This window comes from Gadus macrocephalus, chromosome 10 (assembly GCF_031168955.1).
Source record: "Gadus macrocephalus chromosome 10, ASM3116895v1".
NCBI classification, from domain to species: domain Eukaryota; kingdom Metazoa; phylum Chordata; class Actinopteri; order Gadiformes; family Gadidae; genus Gadus; species Gadus macrocephalus.
Window position 1 is genome coordinate 21270472 of NC_082391.1, and position 22284 is coordinate 21292755.

A 22284-nucleotide genomic window follows, 5' to 3' on the forward strand; every position below is an offset into this window, starting at 1 on the left:
CCTCCTCTCTGTTCTCCATCGCTTCCTTTATCCTCTTCTTCATCTTCCTCTCCTCCCCTCTCTCCTTTCCTCTTCTGACCTCCCCTCTCCTTCCCACTTGTGTCGTCTTTCCTTCTCTCCTCTCTCCTCCTCGTCTCTCCTCTCCTGGAACATACTCTCGCTCTCCATTCAGGTCCTCTGTTCTCCATCGCTTCCTTTATCCTCTTCTTCATCTTCCTCTCCTCTCCCCTCCTTTCATCTTCTCTCCATCTCCTTTCCTTCCAACTTCTCTCCCCTCCTCTCCTTTCTTTTCCACTCCTTTCTCCTCTCTTCTCATTTCTGTCATTCTCTCATCTCCATCTTTCCTGTCATCTCCTTCCCTCCCTCTTGGGCATCTCTTTGCCTTCTCCTCTTCTCTTTTCCCTTCTCAGCCCACTCATCCCCTCCCCTCTTTTATCCTCCCCATTCTAAATACACACAATTCATCTTCAGGCAATGAGGCTGTTTTTAAACCCTTCTGACTTAAGTGCAGGCTCACTCCCACACCTTAAGGCCTGCAGTTGTGTTTGCCATAAATTCAAGAGAACGGTCTATAAATATTGTAGAAGTCATAGTAGTAGTAATTGTGGAGCATTACAAAAACAGACTTCAATAAGAGCTTAAACAGTGTAGTAAATTCGAGTACACTATAGTTATTTGTGGTGCAAATATAGTGTACATATTGTATATATACAATATATATTGTATTGTATGTAATGTATATATAGATACATGTCCTATTCTTTATATCCTGTAGGATTTGGCGCCATCCCCTGCATGCGTGTGTGTGTGATGACTGCCGAGCTGGTTTTAGTTGCTGTTCCTAAAATCAATTTGCTAGTTGGCAGGCTTGTTGTTTCACCTTGTAAAGCTTTTAAAGCAAGCATTGAAAGGAAATACGGATGGTGTAGTGGTTAGAGTTGACTCTGGCTCTGGGTTCAGCACTTGTCTACTAGAAGGCCCCCTTGAGCCCAGCTAAATGCCCTGAATCTAGATTCAATTTAAGTCGCTTTTAGATATGATAAACTTTATTAATGGCAGAGGCGACATTTAAGAGAAATTATTGGATTATCGGCTATAGTTAAATTACGAAATTATAGCAACAATTAACCATTATCATCTCTGCAAAAAACACCCTGTAGTACGAATGATTTGTCGTTGGGTTACATTGGCTATCTGTCTCTTCTATGAGTCTGTGTTTGTGTCTGTTAGCTCTATTCAGTAGCGAGCATCCAGCTGCCTTCACTGAACAGCTATCTGGCTGATGTATTGATCGCTCCATCACTCGTTGATAACTGGTCGCCTGCGTGAGTAAACCCACCCGACCCATAGTCTCTCAGAGGCATTGGCTGTCTGAGTTGGCTGTAAACAAAAAGTATACTGTGTGTGTGTGTGTGTGTGTGTGTGTTGGGGGGGGGGGGGGGGGGGGGGTTATGTGTGTGTATTCTCCTATGACCTCTTTCCGGCAAAACATCTGTCTTTCTCTCTTTCCCTCCCACTCTCTCACTCGCTTTCTCTCTCTCTCTGTCTCTCTGTCTCTCTCTGTCTCTCTCTCTGTCTCTCTCTGTCTCTGTCTCTGTCTCTGTCTCTCTCTCCGTCTCTCTCTCTCTCTCTGTCTGTGTCTCACTCCTCTCCCTTCCTACCAGTAAAACCCTAAATGTCTCGCCCATCCAACAGTCGACTGTGATTAATCATACGGTGCTCTCTCTCTCTCCGCCATCTGTTGACCTGTTCCGTAACCTAGAGGGGCCACGTCAATGTATCATCTTTTTGGTGTTGTGATAATGTGTGGAATCTTTCATTTACTGACTGGTAACAAACCGATGTTGCGTGAACAAATTTGGCAGACAGTGAGGCAAGAAGACAGTTTGTGCAGAAACCATTTCTATTTTATTTACATATAGGTCAAGGCACATCAAGTCAATTGTATTTGTAAAGTCCCTAATCACAGTTACACTTTGAACAAGGTCTTGAACAGGCCATATATCTTTTTCATGGGGTTGAATTTTTTTAAGGTTCTGGTTGATTGATTGATTGAATATCACTACAGTTATCTTACCTGGCGGTCCCCTTAGTTATTATTAAGCATAATAATGATTTATGTTGAATATTAGACAGTTCCAGTTCTACAAGACTATTTTTGAAACGTGTGTTTGCCGTATAATATGCTTGCTCTGTGGAAAACTTCTTGACGATGTAAGCAGCGTTCACTCATCACTTGAGAGTCCGGGTTAGCAGCGTGTCACTTCCTGTGACACATAAACAACCTCCATCTTAAGTGACGCGCTACATTACTGAAGACCGTCTAGAACTAGAAATACTCCAATGCCAACAGGAAGAGGGAACATTCACATCATAACGTCAAACCTGAACATATGAAAACTACAGTACATGGTTCAAAGATTACGGCAATTAATGGCAATATATTTTAATCATTGATCTTTTTGTCACACATTTACCTTTTCACTGTTTTCATTTCAACATTGTTCTCTTGTGTTTTCTGGTGCGAATTAGTTGTGGGAGTTATGTGGCTTCCTCATACCGGTATAATTGTTTATTTTCTTAATCCCTAAAATTACCTTGTTATACAAATATATTTCGCTCAATTCAATAATGTTTGTTCAATAAAAAATAGAATGTATGTACAATGTACATTAATCCTACTTGGTAGTTGGGTGAACAAACTTATGTCAGAATTATATGTGTACAGTTGCAGTGCAATTTAACAAAGTAGAAATTATTTCCTTTCTCTCAATTTCTCGCAATTAATTCCAATTAAATTGTGTTTTATTGCCATCGGAACTGTAGATATAAACATAATTTAAAACGATGTAGTGAAATTTATGTTTGAAATTTATTTTATTATTATTTTGACTAATAAAACCCCAACAAAAACACTTGCCAGCCGCCAAACACCACCAACGGCCTAATGTTAGGTCATTGTGCAAGCACATTAAAGGTGCTGTAATATTTCAGAGTTGTAAAGAGAGAGACGAAAAGGGAGCTATTAGCATCCCAAACAAACGTCCCCTACCTCTTGGCTCCCTCTGTCTTTGCGTTTCTTCACAATTGAGAAGCGCGTTCACACACCTGTCATCGACAGACGAGATGGATTCCCTCATCCAATCAGGGAACAGCACATTCTAAAATCTAAATCGTATGATATAGAAACAGGCTAAGTCAACCAGAATAGACGGACAGCGCATTTCAAGTTCTACCTATAATAGCGGAGAATAATAATGTAATGTCTTACAAATGGCAGCTGTCAAATCGTACCTACAGCACCTTTAAGCCTATAATCGTCGAGAAAGGTTACGTCATTATCTCTAACCCTCTCTCTCTCTCCTGCAGGAAAATCAAGACCAACTACTTCATTGTCTCGTTGGCGTTCGCCGACCTGATGGTGTCGGTGCTGGTGATGCCGTTCGGGGCCATCGAGCTGGTCACCCAGAGCTGGATCTATGGAGAGACCTTCTGTCTGGTCCGCACCTCTCTGGATGTCCTGCTCACCACCGCCTCAATCATGCACCTCTGCTGCATCGCACTCGACCGGTCAGTCTCTGTGCGTCAGAGAGAGCTGATGTGTGTGTGTGTGTGTGTCTGTGTTTTTTGTTTTGCATCATAGTGTGTCTGTGCAAGCGTCTGTGTGTGTGTGTCCATGTGTTTCTTTATTTAACGTCAATGTGTGTTACTGTGTGTGCGCGTTTGTTTGCATATCTGTCTGTGTGTGTGTGTGAGAGAGAGAGAGAGAGAGAGAGAGAGAGAGAGAGAGAGAGAGAGAGAGAGAGAGAGAGAGAGAGAGAGAGAGAGAGAGAGAGAGAGAGAGAGAGAGAGAGAGAGAGAGAGAGAGAGAGAGAGAGAGAGAGAGAGAGAGAGAGAGAGAGAGAGAGAGAGAGAGAGAGAGAGAGAGAGAGAGACTCTCTGAAGTCCTGACCACCAAAGCGTCCGAGAGCATGAGGGAGAGAGTGAGATTTGTATATAGCCCCATGATCAGGCCCTTCTTGGAGAACACACAATCTACTGTGTCATGTGATTAGGCACATTACCGCACTACCCGACAACCGAGACCATGCCGACAGTCTGGCCTTGCCTGTCCAACACCCTGTCCTATCCGATCAGCGCAGAATTAATTGAATGTTTGTTGATTCCTAAAGAAAGAGGTACAACAAATGAAGAAGGAAGCTGCAATTTTGACCAATTTATCCAAAATGTGTAAAACATTGAATTTCACAATCATCTAGGGCAGAGGTGGGCAAACTACGACCGCCTGTTCTGAGTAGAAATAGTATTCTGAGTAGAATAGAAAAAAAAAGATATAAACATTTTTTTTTTTATTAATTCTTAATAAAACATGTTATTAATTTATTCATTAAACGCTGATTGTAAAGACTACTGGTGTGCGCGTGATCGTGATGAGGACCATGAGTTTGTTTAACATTGTAATTCAACTTTCTTACTGATGAAATATAACAAGTCCAGATGCAGATCCACTCTCTGTGATGAACACCGGTCAGCAGTGCTGTTCATTGCCACAGGAGTCACACCTGATCAAGCCCGTCAGAGACGTAGCTCCTCCCACGGATTACTTTTTTGTACGCGTGGGTTGTAATGCCTACCCTATATTATCAAATGTGGCTGCACTTCAATCACACGTTCAAGTTCAGTGCAAACTGTTGAATCTGTATTTTCGTTGTGCACATGGTGAATTCAATGATTTTATTCACATTAATTTGGAGTGGCTTTTAATTGCAAATGCTTAATAAGAGTTACAGCAATATGTTTTCTACAATCCAATCAAAATTGTAATTCCTCTGCCCTCAAAGGCATTCGGAATTTCTTCTTTCGCCCCCAATGGAAAATGATTGCCCACCCCAAATATCAAATAAGTGCAGTCTGTGTGTATACAAATCAGTAATGGAAAAGCTGCTTTTCAAACGAAGACCTCACCTGAGATACTAATGTGTGTATGGAGTAGTTTTAGTCTTTTCTGCAGTGCTACATTTAATAATATTGACACAAGACCACAATCAGGATTTGCGTCAAGGTTGATTCACAAGTATGAAAAACAAGTTAAATAGACACAATAAGTCATCTACTCCTGGAACCTCAGGCAAAACATTGAAACAAATAATAGGCATTTAAGGAATAAATACTTGGATGGGATGTAATCAAGCATAAATAGTAAGAGTAGTGAGTGTGATGGCAAAGCAGCTGGTAATGTTAGTACATTTATGTTTTATAACATGCTGCTACAAAGAAATGGCTTCCCTACTAATATCTCAGCTTATTAGAATGTTAACATTCTTATGCAAATATTTTGTTCGAAAAATATACCCTGTAGTTGTATCTGTCACTTTGCTGTAAAATGTAATGTTAAAAAAAAAGAAGCTGGAGCTTTGCTTGAGGCATGACGACCTCTCTATTTGACACAAAATATAGTTTAATATTTTGACAGATATTTCATTTTCTATTCTATTTGTACACATTGTTTCTATCTTGCGCAGAGCAGCTGTTGCAGAAACTATTCCCCCCCTGGGGAGGAATACAGTAAAGTAAACCTTGCTGTGAAGTCCCCCACAGGATCAGCCAGGGGACCCCACAAACAGCATTGACCCAAAGTAGGGACACCCACTCTGCCCTACCAGTCCCTGCTTGTCCCTCCGCTCTGTTTGTTTGGGATCTCACATGTTCAATTTAGCTGCTGACGGAAAGACCTAAATGGAAACCAGGAATCAATCATGACCGAGAAAAAAAAATACAAGTAAACACGCGTGCAAGCACCCCCACTTGGATGCATGTGCGGAAAGATCCATAACAATGACATGTGAATGCTTGACATTCAAGCATTCACAGACAACATATTCGATTGCTCCATTACTGTGTGCGAGAGAGAGAGAGAGAGAGAGAGAGAGAGAGAGAGAGAGAGAGAGAGAGAGAGAGAGAGAGAGAGAGAGAGAGAGAGAGAGAGAGAGAGAGAGAGAGAGAGAGAGAGAGAGAGAGAGAGAGAGAGAGAGAGAGAGAGAGAGAGAGAGAGAGAGAGAGAGGGGAACAGCTGCAGTATAAATATGGAAGATGCTGAGGAGAGAGGAAATGGAGAGGGAGAGAATGATCTATAGAAGGGGGAGATAGCGAGACAGAGAAAGGGGGAGAATGATCTATAGTAGGGGGAGATAGCGAGACAGAGAAAGGGGGAGAAGGAGTAACTAGAGAAGGATTAGAAGTTGACACAGAGCCTCCAGCGACGTCTCAAACATCGAGACACACCTATAGTGGGGGAGAGAGTAGGGGGAAGGAGAGATGGAAACAAAGAGGGTGGGAGAGAGAGGGCAAAAGGGAGACAGACATTGAGAGAAAGGAGGAGGAAAAGGAGCCATGGAGAGCCGGAGAGAGAAAAAAGGGGGGAAAGAGCCAGAGAGAACGACTAAGAGAGATGTAGATAGAGAGCAAGCGCCGTCAACAGTGCTATAGTGAGGGAAGGGGAAGAGGGAGATGGCAAAATAATAGAAGGAAACAGAGGGACCGTCAAGGAAGTGAAAGGGAACGAAAAAGCACTGCATGATGAAAGTAAATAGCAGGCAAAGAGGCTTTAAGACTGAACCACTTCAGTAGATGTACATTATTTTCAAGACAGAGAGAGACAGACAGACGGAGGAAGATTGAGGGGGAGTGTGAGACAGACAGCGAGGGAGACTTTCATAGGGACGGTGAAACATACCACAACAACCCAGAGAGAGAATAAAAAGGGTTTGCTCGAATGGTTTCAAAGGAGGATAGAGGGATGAAAGTAGAGAGAAAATACTGGCGGAAAAAAGTGCTCTGAAAAGGGAGAGAACTGAGCACACCGCACTCAGAATGATAGAGAGAGAGAGAGAGAGAGGGAGAGAGGGAGGGAGGGAGGGAGAGAGGGAGAGAGAGAGGGAGAGAGAGGGAGAGAGAGGGAGAGAGAGAGAGAGAGAGAGAGAGCGCGAGAGAGAGAGAGAGAGAGCGAGAGCGCACTCGATTTCCAGAGTAGTGCAGTCATGTGAGACATTGGGGGCGGGGTTTACGGAGCCATGAGGGAGATAATGGCGGACCAGGACTGACGGATATAGAAAGGGTCCTGCTTGGACAGGCTATGAGGGAGAGGGACAGACATGGGGATACTTGCAGTTAGACGGAGAGGGAGACAGGGAAAAGCGAGATGGAGAGAGAGAGGCCGACAGTGACAGTGATATAAATCATAAGAAATGATAAGAACAAGAAAAAATAGGACAAGAAAGAAAAAGAAAGAGGGAGAGGGTGATGCTCAAGGAAAAGAGGGAGAGGGAGGGAGGGAGAGAGAGAGAGGGGGAGAGAGAGTCTTTTAAATTACACTCATCATCACCTTGCTTACTATCGTCATCCTCATCTTCCTCATCATCGCCCCTTAGCTGCTCTTTGATGACATGTTTCACTAGGTCGCCTCATAGTAAACAGTACTAAATATATTACTCACAGTCCCAAGATTAATTAAACAGTGATTATGATGATGAAGTTATGGCGGCAGGGGGGAGTTTAGATAAAATGGTATAACATTCAACCACCTTTATTGGCAAGTGACACATTGAAATTGCCGAGGCACGGAAATAAGGGAGTCGCGCGTAGCATGTCGGTCGCTATTCGCCATAGACTGTGTGTAACGCGGTAGCCAGCATTGGCAGTGAGCCTCATCTAATACCTGATCCAATGTCAAGCAGATCTGCAGAAAAGCTAAACATTGACCATGGCGAGTGGAGCTGTCCTTAGCCTTATGCTAATCCACTGCAAGGTCTGTGTGTGTGTGTGTGTGTGTGTGTGTGTGTGTGTGTGTGTGTGTGTGTGTGTGTGTGTGTGTGTGTGTGTGTGTGTGTGTGTGTGTGTGTGTGTGTGTGTGTGTGTGTGTGTGTGTGTGTGTGTGTGTGTGCGCGCGCAGCCATTCAGCAGAACTGCAGCAGGACAATGTGGAAGTAGAGGCTCTTGACCTTTTTCTAATTCCAGAGTGCCTTTCAAGCCAGACACTAAGTTCCCTCTCTCTCTGGAGTCAATGATTACTGTGGAACAGCTCTCACTGGGAGTAGGCTGACACAGGATTATACCGACACATTAGACACCCAAATTAATCTCTTAATGTCCAAACATACGTACATTCTTAATACCATCAGGGAGACAATAGGGACGGGATTGGCAGGGATCTAGGATTTGTTGAGCTGGTAGCTATGTGATATTTTAATTCAGATTTATGCTTGTTTCTTCGTTTTTTAAATTGCTACCTTTCAAAGTTTTCTATGGAGTTACCAAAGCACACAGTGGCAGGTCTGAAGCATGAGTCATCACTAACGAAGCCATCTGAGGCAGGTTAAGGATGCACTACTGGATTTCAAGCCTCTCCTCTTCCACTCTATTATAAATTAGACAAGGTGATCCAAGGATTCATGGAGGAAGGGGAAACAAACACTTCTTGATCACACGATCATTTAATGAAAGCGTTCATCCTCCAGGAGATGAGAATCAGCCAGACGACTACACAAGCCTTCAGTTTGAGACACCAGGGTAGTAGGAGAGCAATACAATGCATTCATGCAGTGAATAATTTCCACCAGCAGAATACTGCGGTTGTATTAGGCCTCTCCCATTGTCCACCAGTAGAAGCCTGTGGTTGTACTGGGCAGCTCCCAGTGTGTCCACCCTGAGAAGACAGTGGCTGTACTTGGTAGCTCCCAGTTTCCAGCAGCTGAGGACTGCACTGGGCGCGTTCCTGGGGTGTCATGGAGCTTAGCAGAGTGACCCTAGCCCACCATCAGTCCGTCCACTGTCCCTTTGAGTCATGAATGAACACATGGGTCTGTGTTGAAGATGGGCGGGGGTTGGAGGGGGCGGGTGATTTAATTGAAGCTGAAGCATCCGGCTGTCCTTTAACCTCTTTAAGGAAACATCTCGCTCAGCAAAGGAGTTTGCACGCACGCACGCACGCGCGCACGTGCACACGCACATACACACACACACACACACACACACACGCAGATACACACATGTGTGTTATGTTGCAATATTGACATAAGTTGCATCATGTACAACTCAACTGTGTGTGTGTGTGTGTGTGTGTGGGCAGGTACTATGCGATCTGCTGCAAGCCGCTGGTCTATCATAACAAGATGACCCCTCTGCGGGTGACACTGATGATCGGGGGCTGCTGGGTCATCCCCACCTTCATCTCCTTCCTACCCATAATGCAAGGCTGGAACAGCATCGGCATCTACCATGTGGTAAGTGTTGTCCGAGCACGTTGGATGTCCTTCATTTCATTCATTACATTATGGACATTTAGCAGACGCTTTAATCCAAAGCGACTTACGATAAGTAAATTTTTCATAAGAAAGTGAAAGAAAATATCGCTGTCGGTACAATAAGGATGTTCATAGAGCCAAATGCAAAAGACGAACAATTGCTAGGTTAACCCATTCCCCGTATGCAACAAAAATAGTTAGGATAAGGAGCTACATAACTAAGCACTATAATTAAATACGACATACAGTCAGTGTGCACATTAAGTGCCAGGACGTACAACATACAGTAAGTAGGAGGGGTGGACGGGTTGGACTATGCAGAGTCTAGGTGAACTCTGAACTGGGGAGTCTTGAGTCTTTGGCGGAAGCTGGTGAGCAACTCTGCGGTCCTTACATCGGCAGGGAGCTCGTTCCACCATGATCTCTGCACAATAGGTGAGAGGGGAGAAGGAGGGGCGGGTAGGAAGAGGCAGAGGGAGCGAGGAGAGGAGTAGAAGATTGGCGAGGAGGGGAAGGGAAGAAGAGGAGCAGATTGGCGAGTAGGGGAGGGAACAGTGTAGGAGACACGAAAGGAGGAGAGGAGGGAACGAATGGTCAAGACAAGTGACGATGGGAGGGGAGAGGGGAAGAGAAAGGGCAGGAGAGGTGGCAGGGGGGAGACATAAAAGAGAGCTGAGAGAGGGGAGGAGACGCAAAGTACTCACCTGACCAAGAAAACGCAGAGCTGAATTATACATTCATGTCTGCCGTCCTGTCTGTCTCGATGTCCGTCTGCCTGACTTCCTGTCTTTTGTCACAGACACACTTGCTTTGCACTAAGAGGTTTTTATCATTCTGTCACCACTGGTGTGGTTTGTCTGTGTGTCCAACACACAGACGGCAAAGCAATAAGCATACACAGGCCCCGACTTATATTCATTCTTTGCAACGCTTGAATGAGAAAAGGCATGCACGATGAATTCAAACACAATCACGTTTAACCACATTGTGGGGTCATCAGGGCCAGCATATGAAGTCACTTGCCATTCTCTGAGGGTCTCATTAAACACTGAATGTTGTCCCAACACCTCGCCTCCAAGCCTGGCCCTGTCCCCACCACAGATCCCTGGAACACCGCGGGAACCTTGGTCCAAACACCAACAAGGACTCTGAATGCAGATTCTGTTACCAATGTACTCCTTTTAATTACTTTGGAAATTATGAAAAGTTTGTCTTCGGGCCAGGATATAATACTTGGACTCCCAGGCAAAGGGTACTGGGATAGCAATCTACCAAGTAGGCGTCATTGTGTAAGATGCCCTAACAACTACGTCCTCCTTAATGACCTGCATCTGAATTCACTGTAATTCTCCCAAGATAAAAGTGTCTGCTAAATAACAAGATAGTATAAACCAATCAATAGGTACAGTTGTGGATAAAATCCCACACTTTAACAGTTTAATAAAACAAGACAGGTCGAGAAGGGCAAGGTTTGAAAGACTTTGGTATCACTTGCACAGAAGTAACAACAAAACCTGAGTTGGTTTGCAAAGAACTCCTGATCTGGCATCAGGCCTCAGGTTATATTCTTATCAGTGTGTCTTCCCCCTACCCATTAACTAAACATGCACTCGTCCTCCTTCCCTGAGTCCTCAGCATATTACAGTGTAAAGAAATTACATCCTAAACATTACAGTAATATCATGTAGGGCAGTAAAATCCTGTGATTGAAATCTACTCGTCACCTTATTAATTAAACTGATTTAAAACAGAAATCATAAACCGCATTTGCGTATGAGACTAGCCATGTTTAAACAAATCCCCCTTGCCACATGGGATTAACATAAAGATAGGACATACATGAACACAATGACAATCTACTTGGAGAATAAGCATGCATTCAAACAATTGATAACCACTGTATGTGATTGTAGAATACATTCATAAAGCAGGCAGTGTTTGACTCTAACTGTAGTATTAACTAGTTAACTTTAACCTTTAAGTTAGTGTAAGCAACGTGAGAGATGGAGGGCCAAGTTACAGTCAGCTGACTAACCAGGGTCCGTCTCTTGATCGGCAAAAGGTGTACTTCATATGAGCCAGATAATGTCTCCTTTAACCAAATATTAATACAGAGTTCACTTTCAATCGTGACAATATTTAGTTAACCATAACATATAAGTGATTTGAGAAATAGTATGAGGTAAGTGAATATAGAAGGATAGCGGCTTCTGTGGTCACTGGTCACACTTGGGCCAGCACTAATCCAAACATAAAATAAGGAGCTTCTTTCAGAGGGCTATCAGGAGACACATGGAATCCCCTTGGGATAGGGCCCTAAGTTGACTGCTTTTTTCCACACTGGTTTAGGTTGTAGGCAAGATATTACTTATACTCCTTTTAAACCTCAGTAATTTTCTCTAATAGCAGGTCAATAGCCTTGGTAGGGAGTGCCATGAAATGCTTCAGACCCCGTACAGACATCACATTGCATGTCATTTTATACCAGGCTCATTATTTAAAAACAGCCCTGTGTCCTCACTCAGTCAGGGAAACCCGAATCAGTGTGGATAGGGAAGCAACTTTCTGAAGGGAGTCTGTAAGACGTGACTGATACAGGTTCATATATTTGGCCACTCAAGGGGAAGAGTTTCTAAACAGAAATAATGTTAACGTTTAAGGGACAACTCGAAAGCGATGTCGGTCGCCTTGGTTCCGCTTCGTCGTATTCTGCTGCTGAGGTTTCTTTTTCCGCTCCATTTAAAACTAGCTGCATTTACTCTACAGCGCCCTACTCCTCTGTCTTCACTATCCTATCTCTCTCTCACAGGCAGCACATCAACACCCACCCCCATACCTGGAGACAGAACAGGGACTGGATTATAAACACATCTGACTGTGTATATCTTGATATCTACAAATATCAGATTAAAGATCCTGCTTATGGCTGGTTCAGATTACACGATTTCAGCCTGATTTGCAGGATCGTACACAATTTTGAAAAGTCGGCGACGAAACAAGGTCTTGCAATGTGAAATGTTTGCGATCTGAGATTGTTTCGTCTGCAACGTTCGGAAACCCCACGATGAAAAGTTTGGCACGCATGAATTTTGGGGGGATGGCAATGACGAATCCACTGTTGACATGGAGGAAAACCTGCCACCAGTTGCGCGAGGGAATCCCGCGAACAGCCGGAGCTCACAGGCAGTGTTTACTAACTAGACTTCACTGCACTGCGTGTGAAGTGAACGACACAAAGTAAAGATTCTAGAGCATTGCACTCGAATCTTTGATGCAAAGTTTGTAGTGTGGCAAGTCTTCCGACGAGACAAACCCAGATTTCACGATTCTGTGATCTAATGGTGTGCAATGCTAAATCGTGGAGGAACGTCTGAGAATCGTTTAGTCTGAAGCAGCCATTAGACTTTATCACCGACTGCACAGTACACACCCGACGTCTGAACGGATGAACGCTTAATACGTAATATAGTAGAAAAAAAGTGTCACTGTTTGCATTCCCCGTGGAGCGCACACACAACTTAATGGTTCATTCATGGAATGAAAGTGTGGGAATTGATCATGCTGGTGTTGCTCAGCGGAAGGACCAGAGGTCTGTGTGATTGATGACCTCCTGTCTGCACTGTCTCTTCTCTAGCTCTATGGGCTCTCCATCAGCACCGTGGGGAACAAAGGTTCTACTGAAGGTCTTTGGAGAACGCCCCCCCCTTTATCGATTGTGTGTGTGTGTGTGTGTGAGTGTGTGTGTGTGTGTGTGTGCGTGCGTGCGTGTGTGCGTCTCTGAGAATATCCAGCTGGGTTTTGCTGTCAGGACTGTACATTTGCAAAATATCAACTTGAGGGTATATTGTGCAGTATTGACTGCGTTTTCCTTAGTTGTGCTTTTACAGAGGACTTTGCTAAATTATGTTTCAAAGAGCACCGACTTCCTGGCCTTGGATGTAGATATCCATTGTAGCCGCTTTGTGTGATTATTAAAAAACACAGGGTCATGGGCGAGCTAATGGGTCATGAACGTTTGTGAACTTTTATCGAGAACTGTAAATAGGCTCCTCTTCCCACTCTGATGGAACTACGATCGAAGAAGCTGAATGCAGTACCACAGAAAACCAAAGTCGTCAGCACAGCAGCTAGTTAGCACCTGTACAGTCTGAGGGAAAGCATTTAGAAACAAATCATTCAGCCAATTCAAAGCCGAAATGCCAGACATATAATAGTTTTGCCATTTAATTAAATGTCTCGATGTCAACTCGTGTTTCCACGGCTAATAACGTCACTGCATTTAGCCAGTTCATGAAGGCGTTGAATAACACGTGATAAAAAATAAGCATAAAAAGGTCATACTATCTTTCTAACCATGACCCCTTGACCCCTCCGGGGCTCCCCCTCTAGGTCGAGGAGCGACGCCACAGCGAGGGCAGCAACTCCACGGCGTGCGTCTTCATGGTCAACAAGCCGTACGCGCTCACCTGCTCGGTGGTGGCCTTCTACATCCCGCTGGTCCTCATGGTGCTGGCCTACCAGCGCATCTACGTGACGGCGCGCGCCCACGCGCGGCAGATCAGCATGCTGCAGCGGGCGGGCGACGCCGGCGACTCGGCCGCCAACCAGCGCAACCACCGCATGCGCATGGACACCAAGGCGGCCAAGACGCTCTGCATCATCATGGGCTGCTTCTGCCTGTGCTGGGCGCCCTTCTTCGTCACCAACGTGGTCGACCCCTTCATTGACTACACCGTGCCGGGCCAGCTGTGGGTGGCGTGCCTGTGGCTGGGCTACATCAACTCCATGCTCAACCCCATCCTCTACGCCTTCCTCAACAAGTCCTTCCGACGGGCCTTCCTCATCATCCTGTGCTGCGGGAGGAAGCGGTATCGCCGGCCCTCCCTGCTGGCCCCCCGGGGGCCCTGCGCGGCCACGCAGATCAACGGCTCCACGCACATGCTGAAGTGAGTCGCGAACGCGGTTTTGTCGCGCAGACGCGGGCCAGGGGTGTATTTTGTCGGGGCGGGGGGTGGGGGTGGGGGCGGGGGGACGGGTGATGTCACGTTGGTGCCGTAATCGTTGTGAGGATGTCGTGGTTGTGATGTGGGATGTGAGTCAGCATTTCACATTAACCTTTCAAGGTGCTCACATTTAAACGTTTGGTTGGATGCGTTTTTTTTTCCTTCAGAATTTGTGCGGCCGTCTACTTCTGTCCATACTGATAGAGTAGATCTATTGTTACGGTATGTGTACCGTTAGAGTAGTCTCTAACAGTATCTATTCTTTGATAGATCTATAGATCTAGTGTCAGAGTAGGTCTATTGTTAGAGTATATTTATTGTGTGTGTGTATATATATATATTTATATATATTAGAGTAGCTCAGGTATTCAATGGTGATATGATTGGTTGGAATGTAATGGAAAACCATCCGGTAAAGTAACATCCTGACCAGCCTATGATTAAGTGAGAGACTTCAGGATGGTCCTCCTCCATTTTACAGGCTCCCCTTTTCCAGCCCAACTTCTGTTTTTTATTTTCCTGTTTTTGTCTCCTGATAGCAGGGACGTATTAGGAAAAGCCAGCCCTTTGTATTCATATCCTAATGTTAAATCTGAGCCTGATTTCGAAGTCCGGGGTATAATGGACCGGGTGCATTCTCATGATAACAGCCCCTCGTTGCTTCGTTTTAATACCCTAAAGCATATTTCATCCAGATTTCCTAAAACGCCAACCCCCACCCAGGCTACTGGGTCGGCACAGTTGGTGGAAAGGTCGTGTCTGAATGGACGGGCATTAAAGATGATGAAAATAAAGGATATTCTAATCCTGGTTTGAAAGAGCAGAGCTCGGAGCACACAAAACACTCTGATTAAGGTTCACACAATCAATCCCATCACCTCTCCGGCTGATTTCATGCTGGCCCATGGACATCTGAATGGAGATCACACTATTCATATTAAACACCTTCACATTCACATTCACTATGTGTGCTGGCATTTTCGTCTCGCTCCTGGACAGAGAGAATGAAGCCGGCAGTGGTCTGCCTGTATGCAACCTTGGTAACATACATGTTACTATGCAAACCTGCTCATGCCACATTGAATTTAGAATTCAAATTGACATGGATCATGAACAAACAACGTAAAAAATGGTTCAAAAACTGGTTAAGATACTAAATACTACACCTACATTTAGTGTTAACCTGCACATACTAACATACTAAACTGAGCAGATGAACTTGCAAACTAGCAGACCATTTCACATCCAAGCATACACCGAAGACAACAGACAACAAAATATTGTGTTTTCAGACATGGAAAAGGAGAGTTTGCCTTAGAAGTATTTCAGCAGTATTATCTGGGGCATTTTTTAAAGGGCATTTCCTATCCAATCTGCTGAAGTATGCAGTAGCGATATCAGTTTCTACCGGCAGACAGAAATCAATCTCTCTTTGCCTTCGAAAAAGCGTTGCATATCAAAAAAGGAAGATTGTGTTATGAATAAGTTGTGGTGGTCCCCTCGAGGACTATATCTCAGCCTTTACTCAGATCTTGTTCAGAAACGCTTTACCTAATGACTGCAGCTAGCTTTAACAGATTCATACAGTATTGTGAGATTCCAAGCTCTATGCTGTATTGAGGCCACCCGGCCTTTTTCAGTGCTGTTCTCTAAGCTCCAAAACAAAACTATAAAACAAATAACATTTCAGCTAGTACCGTTTCAGTTAGTACCGCGCCAAATATCTCCTTATCCTCGCACACATTCACTGTATTCATAATTTCTGCTATGTGGCAAACACAATTTTATTTTAACGAATAGATGGAAGACAAAAAAGCGGTGTGTGCTCTGAGAAAGCTGGAACTGTCTTCGCGATTACTTCAACAACATCCAATCTCTAACAAGGGAGAGAAATGCATTCTGTCTAATATAATTTTGCTGAAAGTGTTTTCTGACGCATTGACTCAGCCCTGAAGGGCCTCCATGAATCATAATTATGTGATAAAAAGTTTGTTTCAAGCTTGATGAATCTTCTGAAAACATTCAAGGAAGAGGTGTGCCCGTGTGCGTCACACGCCTTCTGCTTTGCTGGGGATGTTATTTAGTTTTCTTCCTATTGCGTTTTATCCAATCCAAAGCTCCACGTGTGCTTTTAATCATGAAGTTTTGTTTTTTGCTTGGTTTAACATAAGTCTGTTGAGTGAAATAGGAAACAATGAAATGGAAAACAATCAATTTCATAATACAGGCACTCCACTAAGGCTTAAATGACAGAGTGAAGTGGAAGTTTTCAACATGTAATACATGCATTATTCTTTTCATCCCGTTCCAAAGCCATAAAACACACTATTTGCCGATCTTATCCTGTTTCGGATTTCGAAGCATTTATCAGCATGCCATTAATTTCCACTGAGGTAGGCATACCGTGCCGACACAAGGACACACAGCCCTTTAATACCTGATAGTAATGTCCTGCACAGAACAGACACGATGTCACCTGATTGGCATCAGTACGCATCGCCCCACAGCCTCTCGAGTTGCTGCTTGTGGGGATTTTACATCCTTGTCCTCGTGGTTGACAGTACTCACAGAAGGTCGATTGTCCAATCACATGGACAAACTCGCACAGCACTACGCATTTATTTGCATGAAGTTAACTGAAGTTCTACAATTTTGCTGCCCCTTCAAAACACCACAAACCCCCTCACGCATGCAAGCATTGATGTAACAACTTGCACCACGCAATATATAACGTCTAAATACAAAAGGACTTTTCTGTTTTTATCGTATGGACACACTCTTATTATTGGCAACAGCAGTGGGAATAGGGCAGTGGGGAGTTTGTCTTGGTCATCTCTGGTCGTCATGGGTTTGATGTTCAATCACAAACCAAAAGTAAAGTAGATATAAATTGATATTATCACAAAATGAACAAGCTATAAAATGAGATCCTGTGGGGCCGAAGTCTGCGTCTCTAACGGGGCTTTCCTTTAGATCCAAGACGGATCAATAATCCCCCTAATCTCATACTCCTCTCGCTTCGGGTCTGTTCTGCTTCACGTCAGGCTTATTCATCATATTTCCCAATATTTACTGGCTTATCACTGGCTTATGGTTCAGCTCTCTCTTTCTTTCTTTCTCTCCCTCACTTTCTCTCTCTTTCCCGTCCACTCTGTCATTCTCACTCTCTCTCCTGAGTTGGCTCTGAGTTTAGAGTGGTTGGCCGTCTTTGGAACACACACACACACACACACGCACACACACACGCACACACACACACACGCACACCTCACACACATGCACACACACACACACACACACACACACACACGCACACCTCACACACATGCACACACACACACACACACACCTCACATGCACACACACCGCACACACACACACACACACACACACACACACGCACACGCACACCTCATGCACACACACACACACACACACCTCACATGCACACACACCGCACACACACACACACACACACACACACACACGCACACACGCACACCTCACACACATGCACACACACACACACACACACCTCACATGCACACACACCGCACACACACACACACACACACACACACACACACACCTCACACACACACACACACACACACACACACACACACACACACACACACACACACACACACACCTCTTACTATTAGACAAGAGGAACAGAAGGAAAGGAGGACAGGAGATTCAAAGGTGGAAGGTAGGGAAGAGAAGGAGGATGAGGGTAGAGGAGAGGTGAGGGAGAAGAGAGGGGGGAGAGGGGGGGAGAAGAGAGGGGGGAGAAGAGGGGAGCGAGTGGGCAGGAGACATGATGGTGTAGAGGAGAGGAGAGGAGATAAGAGAATAGTTTGAGGAGAGGAAAAAGGAGATGAGGTTTAACAGGAAGGAGAGGACAAGAAGGGAGAGGAGTCGATCGAAGGTGAGGAGGACAATGAGAGCGGAGGAGGGAGGAAAGGAGAAGAAGAATGCATAGGAATGGAGGAGGACTAAAAGGAGAGGAGAGGAGGGCATGGGAGAGGTGGTGAGGGGAGCAGAGAGGGGCAAAGGGAAGGGTTAAGAAAAGAGGGGAAAATAGAAGAGAAGAGGAGAGAAAAAATGTGGAAAGGAATTCAAAAGAGGACAGACTGAAAAACACAGTTGATTCTTGTTACAAACCTGAAGTTTCGAGACTGGAGGAGTCGGCTGGATGGAGATCAGGCTTTGAACGTAAACGCTCACCTTGTCTCCAACTGCTGTTTGCGTTGGTAAGACTATTCCACAGTCTATTCTACTAAACCTTCTTCCCAAAACGAGGAATGGTTGGGTGCCTGAATCCTTTTAACTGATAGGCTTGTTCCAACATCCCCTGACAACCGTCAACCAATCAAATATCCTCACTGCTACTTTCAACCAATCAGGTGTTGGTTCAATCTTTCACAGTTGGGAACGTTTGTAATGACACACACATAATTAACAAAACTAATTAGCTGTAGTTTCTTATTATTTTTTCCCGGCATGAAAAACTGAAATTTCACAGGCTGACTTCTTCGTCGCGGTTCATTTAACATTTACATGACATCATTTAAATAGCTCAACATTAATTGTCTGTTTCAAATTAGCAAATCTAGTTATACCCATGCATTTAATGTCAAAGCTTTATAAATCCAAAGTAATAAAGTTCCTGCTGCAAAGATGCCGTGAAGCAAAGAAACCAAATCTTTTCAAATGTCTCCCGTGAAACTCGAAGCAGTGAAATCCCATCCATCCTATCCTGACAGAGCAGAGCTCACTCAGGGCCGCGCTGAGGACCAAGTGAAACAGAACTTTGTGTGTACTCCACCGCTAACTTGACGGTACACTGCACATAGCAAACCCTCTCAAATCAAAGCACAGGGGGGGACAAGCGACACAAGGCGTGACTCTCCAAACCACCCCGGGATGCCTCTGTGGGGATTTGTGAGGTTGTTGTTGTGAGGTTGTAATGAATGGGATATGGAAGCATGGCCTGCTTTCGGAGGTTGCTGTTACTGTTCGAATTAACGCAGTGTTTGTTGAATTTTAACCTGAGCAAATGTTACAATTATCAAAACGTAAAGTAGAGAGGAGGCAGTGGCACACTCCTCTCTCTCCCTCCCTCCCTTTCTTGCTCTCTTTGTCTCTCTGTCACTCGTTCTTGCTCTCTCCCTCAGTCTCTGTCTCTCTCCCTCAGGCTCTGTCTCTCTCCCTCTTTCCCTGTCTCTCTCCCTCTCTCCCTTTCACTGTCTCTATCTCTCCCCCTCTCTCCCTAGCGCTGTCTCTCTCTCTCTTTCCCTCTCGCCCTCTTTCTCTGACTCTCTCCCTCTCTCCATTTCACTGTCTCTCTCTCCTTCCCCCTCTCTCTCTATCCTGTCTCTCCCTATCCTCTCTCTCTCCCTATCCTCTCTCTCTCCCTATCCTCTCTCTCTCTCTCTCTCTCTCTCTCTCTCTCTCTCTCTCTCTCTCTCTCTCTCTCTCTCTCTCTCTCTCTCTCTCTCTCTCTCTCTCTCTCTCTCTCTCTCTCTCTCTCTCTCTCTCTCTCTCTCTCTCTCTCTCTCTCTCTCTCGTTCTCCTCTCACTGTGTTTCCTGAAGTGTGTTGGTGTGTGTGTGTCCTGCCGGCGTGTTCTGCAAGACTGATCATTTGTTTTGTAGTAACAGAATTCCTCGGAAGCGGTATGACAGAGTCTGTGTGTTTGTTCCCAGTTATGCGTGTGTGTGTGTGTGCTTTTGTGTTTGTTTGTACTTTAGTCTGTGTAACATTTATTCCTCTGATGACATATTTGCGATTGATTGGGTATGTATGTGATTATATGTGTGTGTGTGTGCTTGTGTGTGCAGTGGTCTATCTGAACACTTGCATTGTGTTTCCCTCATTTTGTCTGGATTTTGTTTTTCAAAAATAAACACTGGTCAAAACAGGAAGCTCTGCTCCATGGCACTCTGGGTAAAAAAAAACCCTGTTCTCAGTGTCTGGTGTGTTTCCTGTCATCTCCCTCTGACACAGGCTCAATGCCATCTGGATGGCTGTCTTTCTTCCTTACACACAGACAAACACAAACCCAACACACACACAGCAAACACACACACACACACACACACACACACACACACACACACACACACACACACACACACACACACACACACACACACACACACACACACACACACACACACACACACACACACACACACACACATTCAGATACAAACCCCCACATGCACTGACTGTATGTATGTGAATGTGCATGCTTGCCTCTGTGCTTGCTTGCTTCTGTGTCTGATTGCGTGCGTGTGTGTGTGTGTGAGAGAGACCACGATATGTTTCTGTGCTTGCCAGTGTGTTTTCCTTCTGTTCATCAACACTGCTCTTCGGGCAGAAGGGTAGGATTGGTTTGTTGGTCGGGGCCAACAAACTGATTCTTGATGGCCAACGTTGATTCTGAAACACTGGAGCACAGACAGAGCAGAGAGCTCCTCTGGGTGGGAGCGCCGTCTGCGTTAGGGCCGTCCCTCTGGGAGACGCAGATCAAACCCTTACTCTCGTACCCCCTCCCACTGCTGACCCGACCTTCAGCAAGGCATTTGTCGGCTGCAACAAAACGTTTTAAGCGACATAGCTTGGCCAGTGTGGTTCTGATACACACACACACACACACGCACCTATGCAAGCACACACAAACGCAGACACGCAAGCATGTACACACACACACACACACACACACACACACACACACACACACACACACACACACACACACACACACACACACACACACACACACACACACACACACACACACACACACACACACACACACACACACACACACACACACACCTTCCCTGTCTTGTTCTCAGATTTTCCTGGATATGAACTAACCTTGTTGTCCCCTCTCCCCCCTATTCTCTCTCTCTCTCTCTCTCTCTCTCTCTCTCTCTCTCTCTCTCTCTCTCTCTCTCTCTCTCTCTCTCTCTCTCTCTCTCTCTCTCTCTCTCTCTCTCTCTCTCTCTCTCTCTCTCTCTCTCTCTCTCTCTCTCTCTCTCTCTCTCTCTCTCTCTCTCTCTCTCTCTCTCTCCCTCCCTCTCCCCACATCCTACCTTATATAATTGTCTTCCTTTCTTATTCTGATTTTTCCCATTGAACTTGACTGGCTCCTTTTCTTAATTTCCTCTCTCGCTCTTTCCTTCTCCCATTTTGTCATTCTCCTCCACTGCATCCAATCCCTCCTTGGTTAATCCTCTCTTCTCTTTGTTGTCCACCCACCATTCACTAACTCTCTTATCGCTGTCCTCTCCCTTCCTTCTCTTCTCTCTTGTTATTCCCTCCACAATCTTCCTTACCTCTCCTGCTCCTCTCCTTTCCTCTACTTCTCCAACTCCTCCTCTTCCTCCTTCTCCTCCTCCCCCTCCTCCTCCTCCTCCCCTCTTCCTCCTTATCCTCCTTCTCCTCTTCCTCCTCTTCCTCTTCCTCCTCCTCCCCCTCCTCCCCCTCCTCCTCCTCCTCTTCCTCCTCCTCCTCCTCCTCTTCCTCCCCCTCCCCCTCCTCTTCCTCCTCCTCCTCCTCCTCTTCCTCCTTCTCCTCCTCTTCCTCTCAGTGGCTGCTCCTCTGCTTCCAAGCTGCTCCTGTGGTTCTGCAACACCAGGCCTGTGCCTGTCTAGAGGTACACACACACACACACACACACACACACACACACACACACACACACACACACACACACACACACACACACACACACACACACACACACACACACACACACACACACACACACACACACCGGGCGTGCAGCCGAGTGGGCCACTCTGTTCCCCGTGGTGGCGCCATTTCCAGAGTTATCAGTGAATGATGATTTCATAGCTCTTTAAATGGTACTGCCACAGGCACTCAACGACCAGCTATGGAAGGACCACACTCAACCCACCAGCTATGGAGGGACCACACTCAACCTACCAGCTATGGAGGGACCAC

General features: G+C 45.3%; 1 protein-coding gene across 3 annotated transcripts in view; it reads left to right on the top strand.

Moving 5' to 3' along the window:
* The window catches only part of htr4 (5-hydroxytryptamine receptor 4), an 82906-nt gene that overhangs the window by 49996 nt on the left and 10626 nt on the right, over positions 1–22284 (top strand). For 2 of the 3 annotated variants that reach the window (XM_060063199.1, XM_060063201.1), the window contains 3 exons: positions 3370–3570; positions 9125–9278; positions 13689–14245. In XM_060063199.1, the coding sequence (XP_059919182.1) occupies positions 3370–3570; positions 9125–9278; positions 13689–14245 (912 nt within the window). Of the gene's footprint in view, positions 1–3369; positions 3571–9124; positions 9279–13688; positions 14246–21907; positions 21974–22284 lie in introns of all 3 variants that reach the window. The other variant, XM_060063200.1, reaches the window with a different exon arrangement.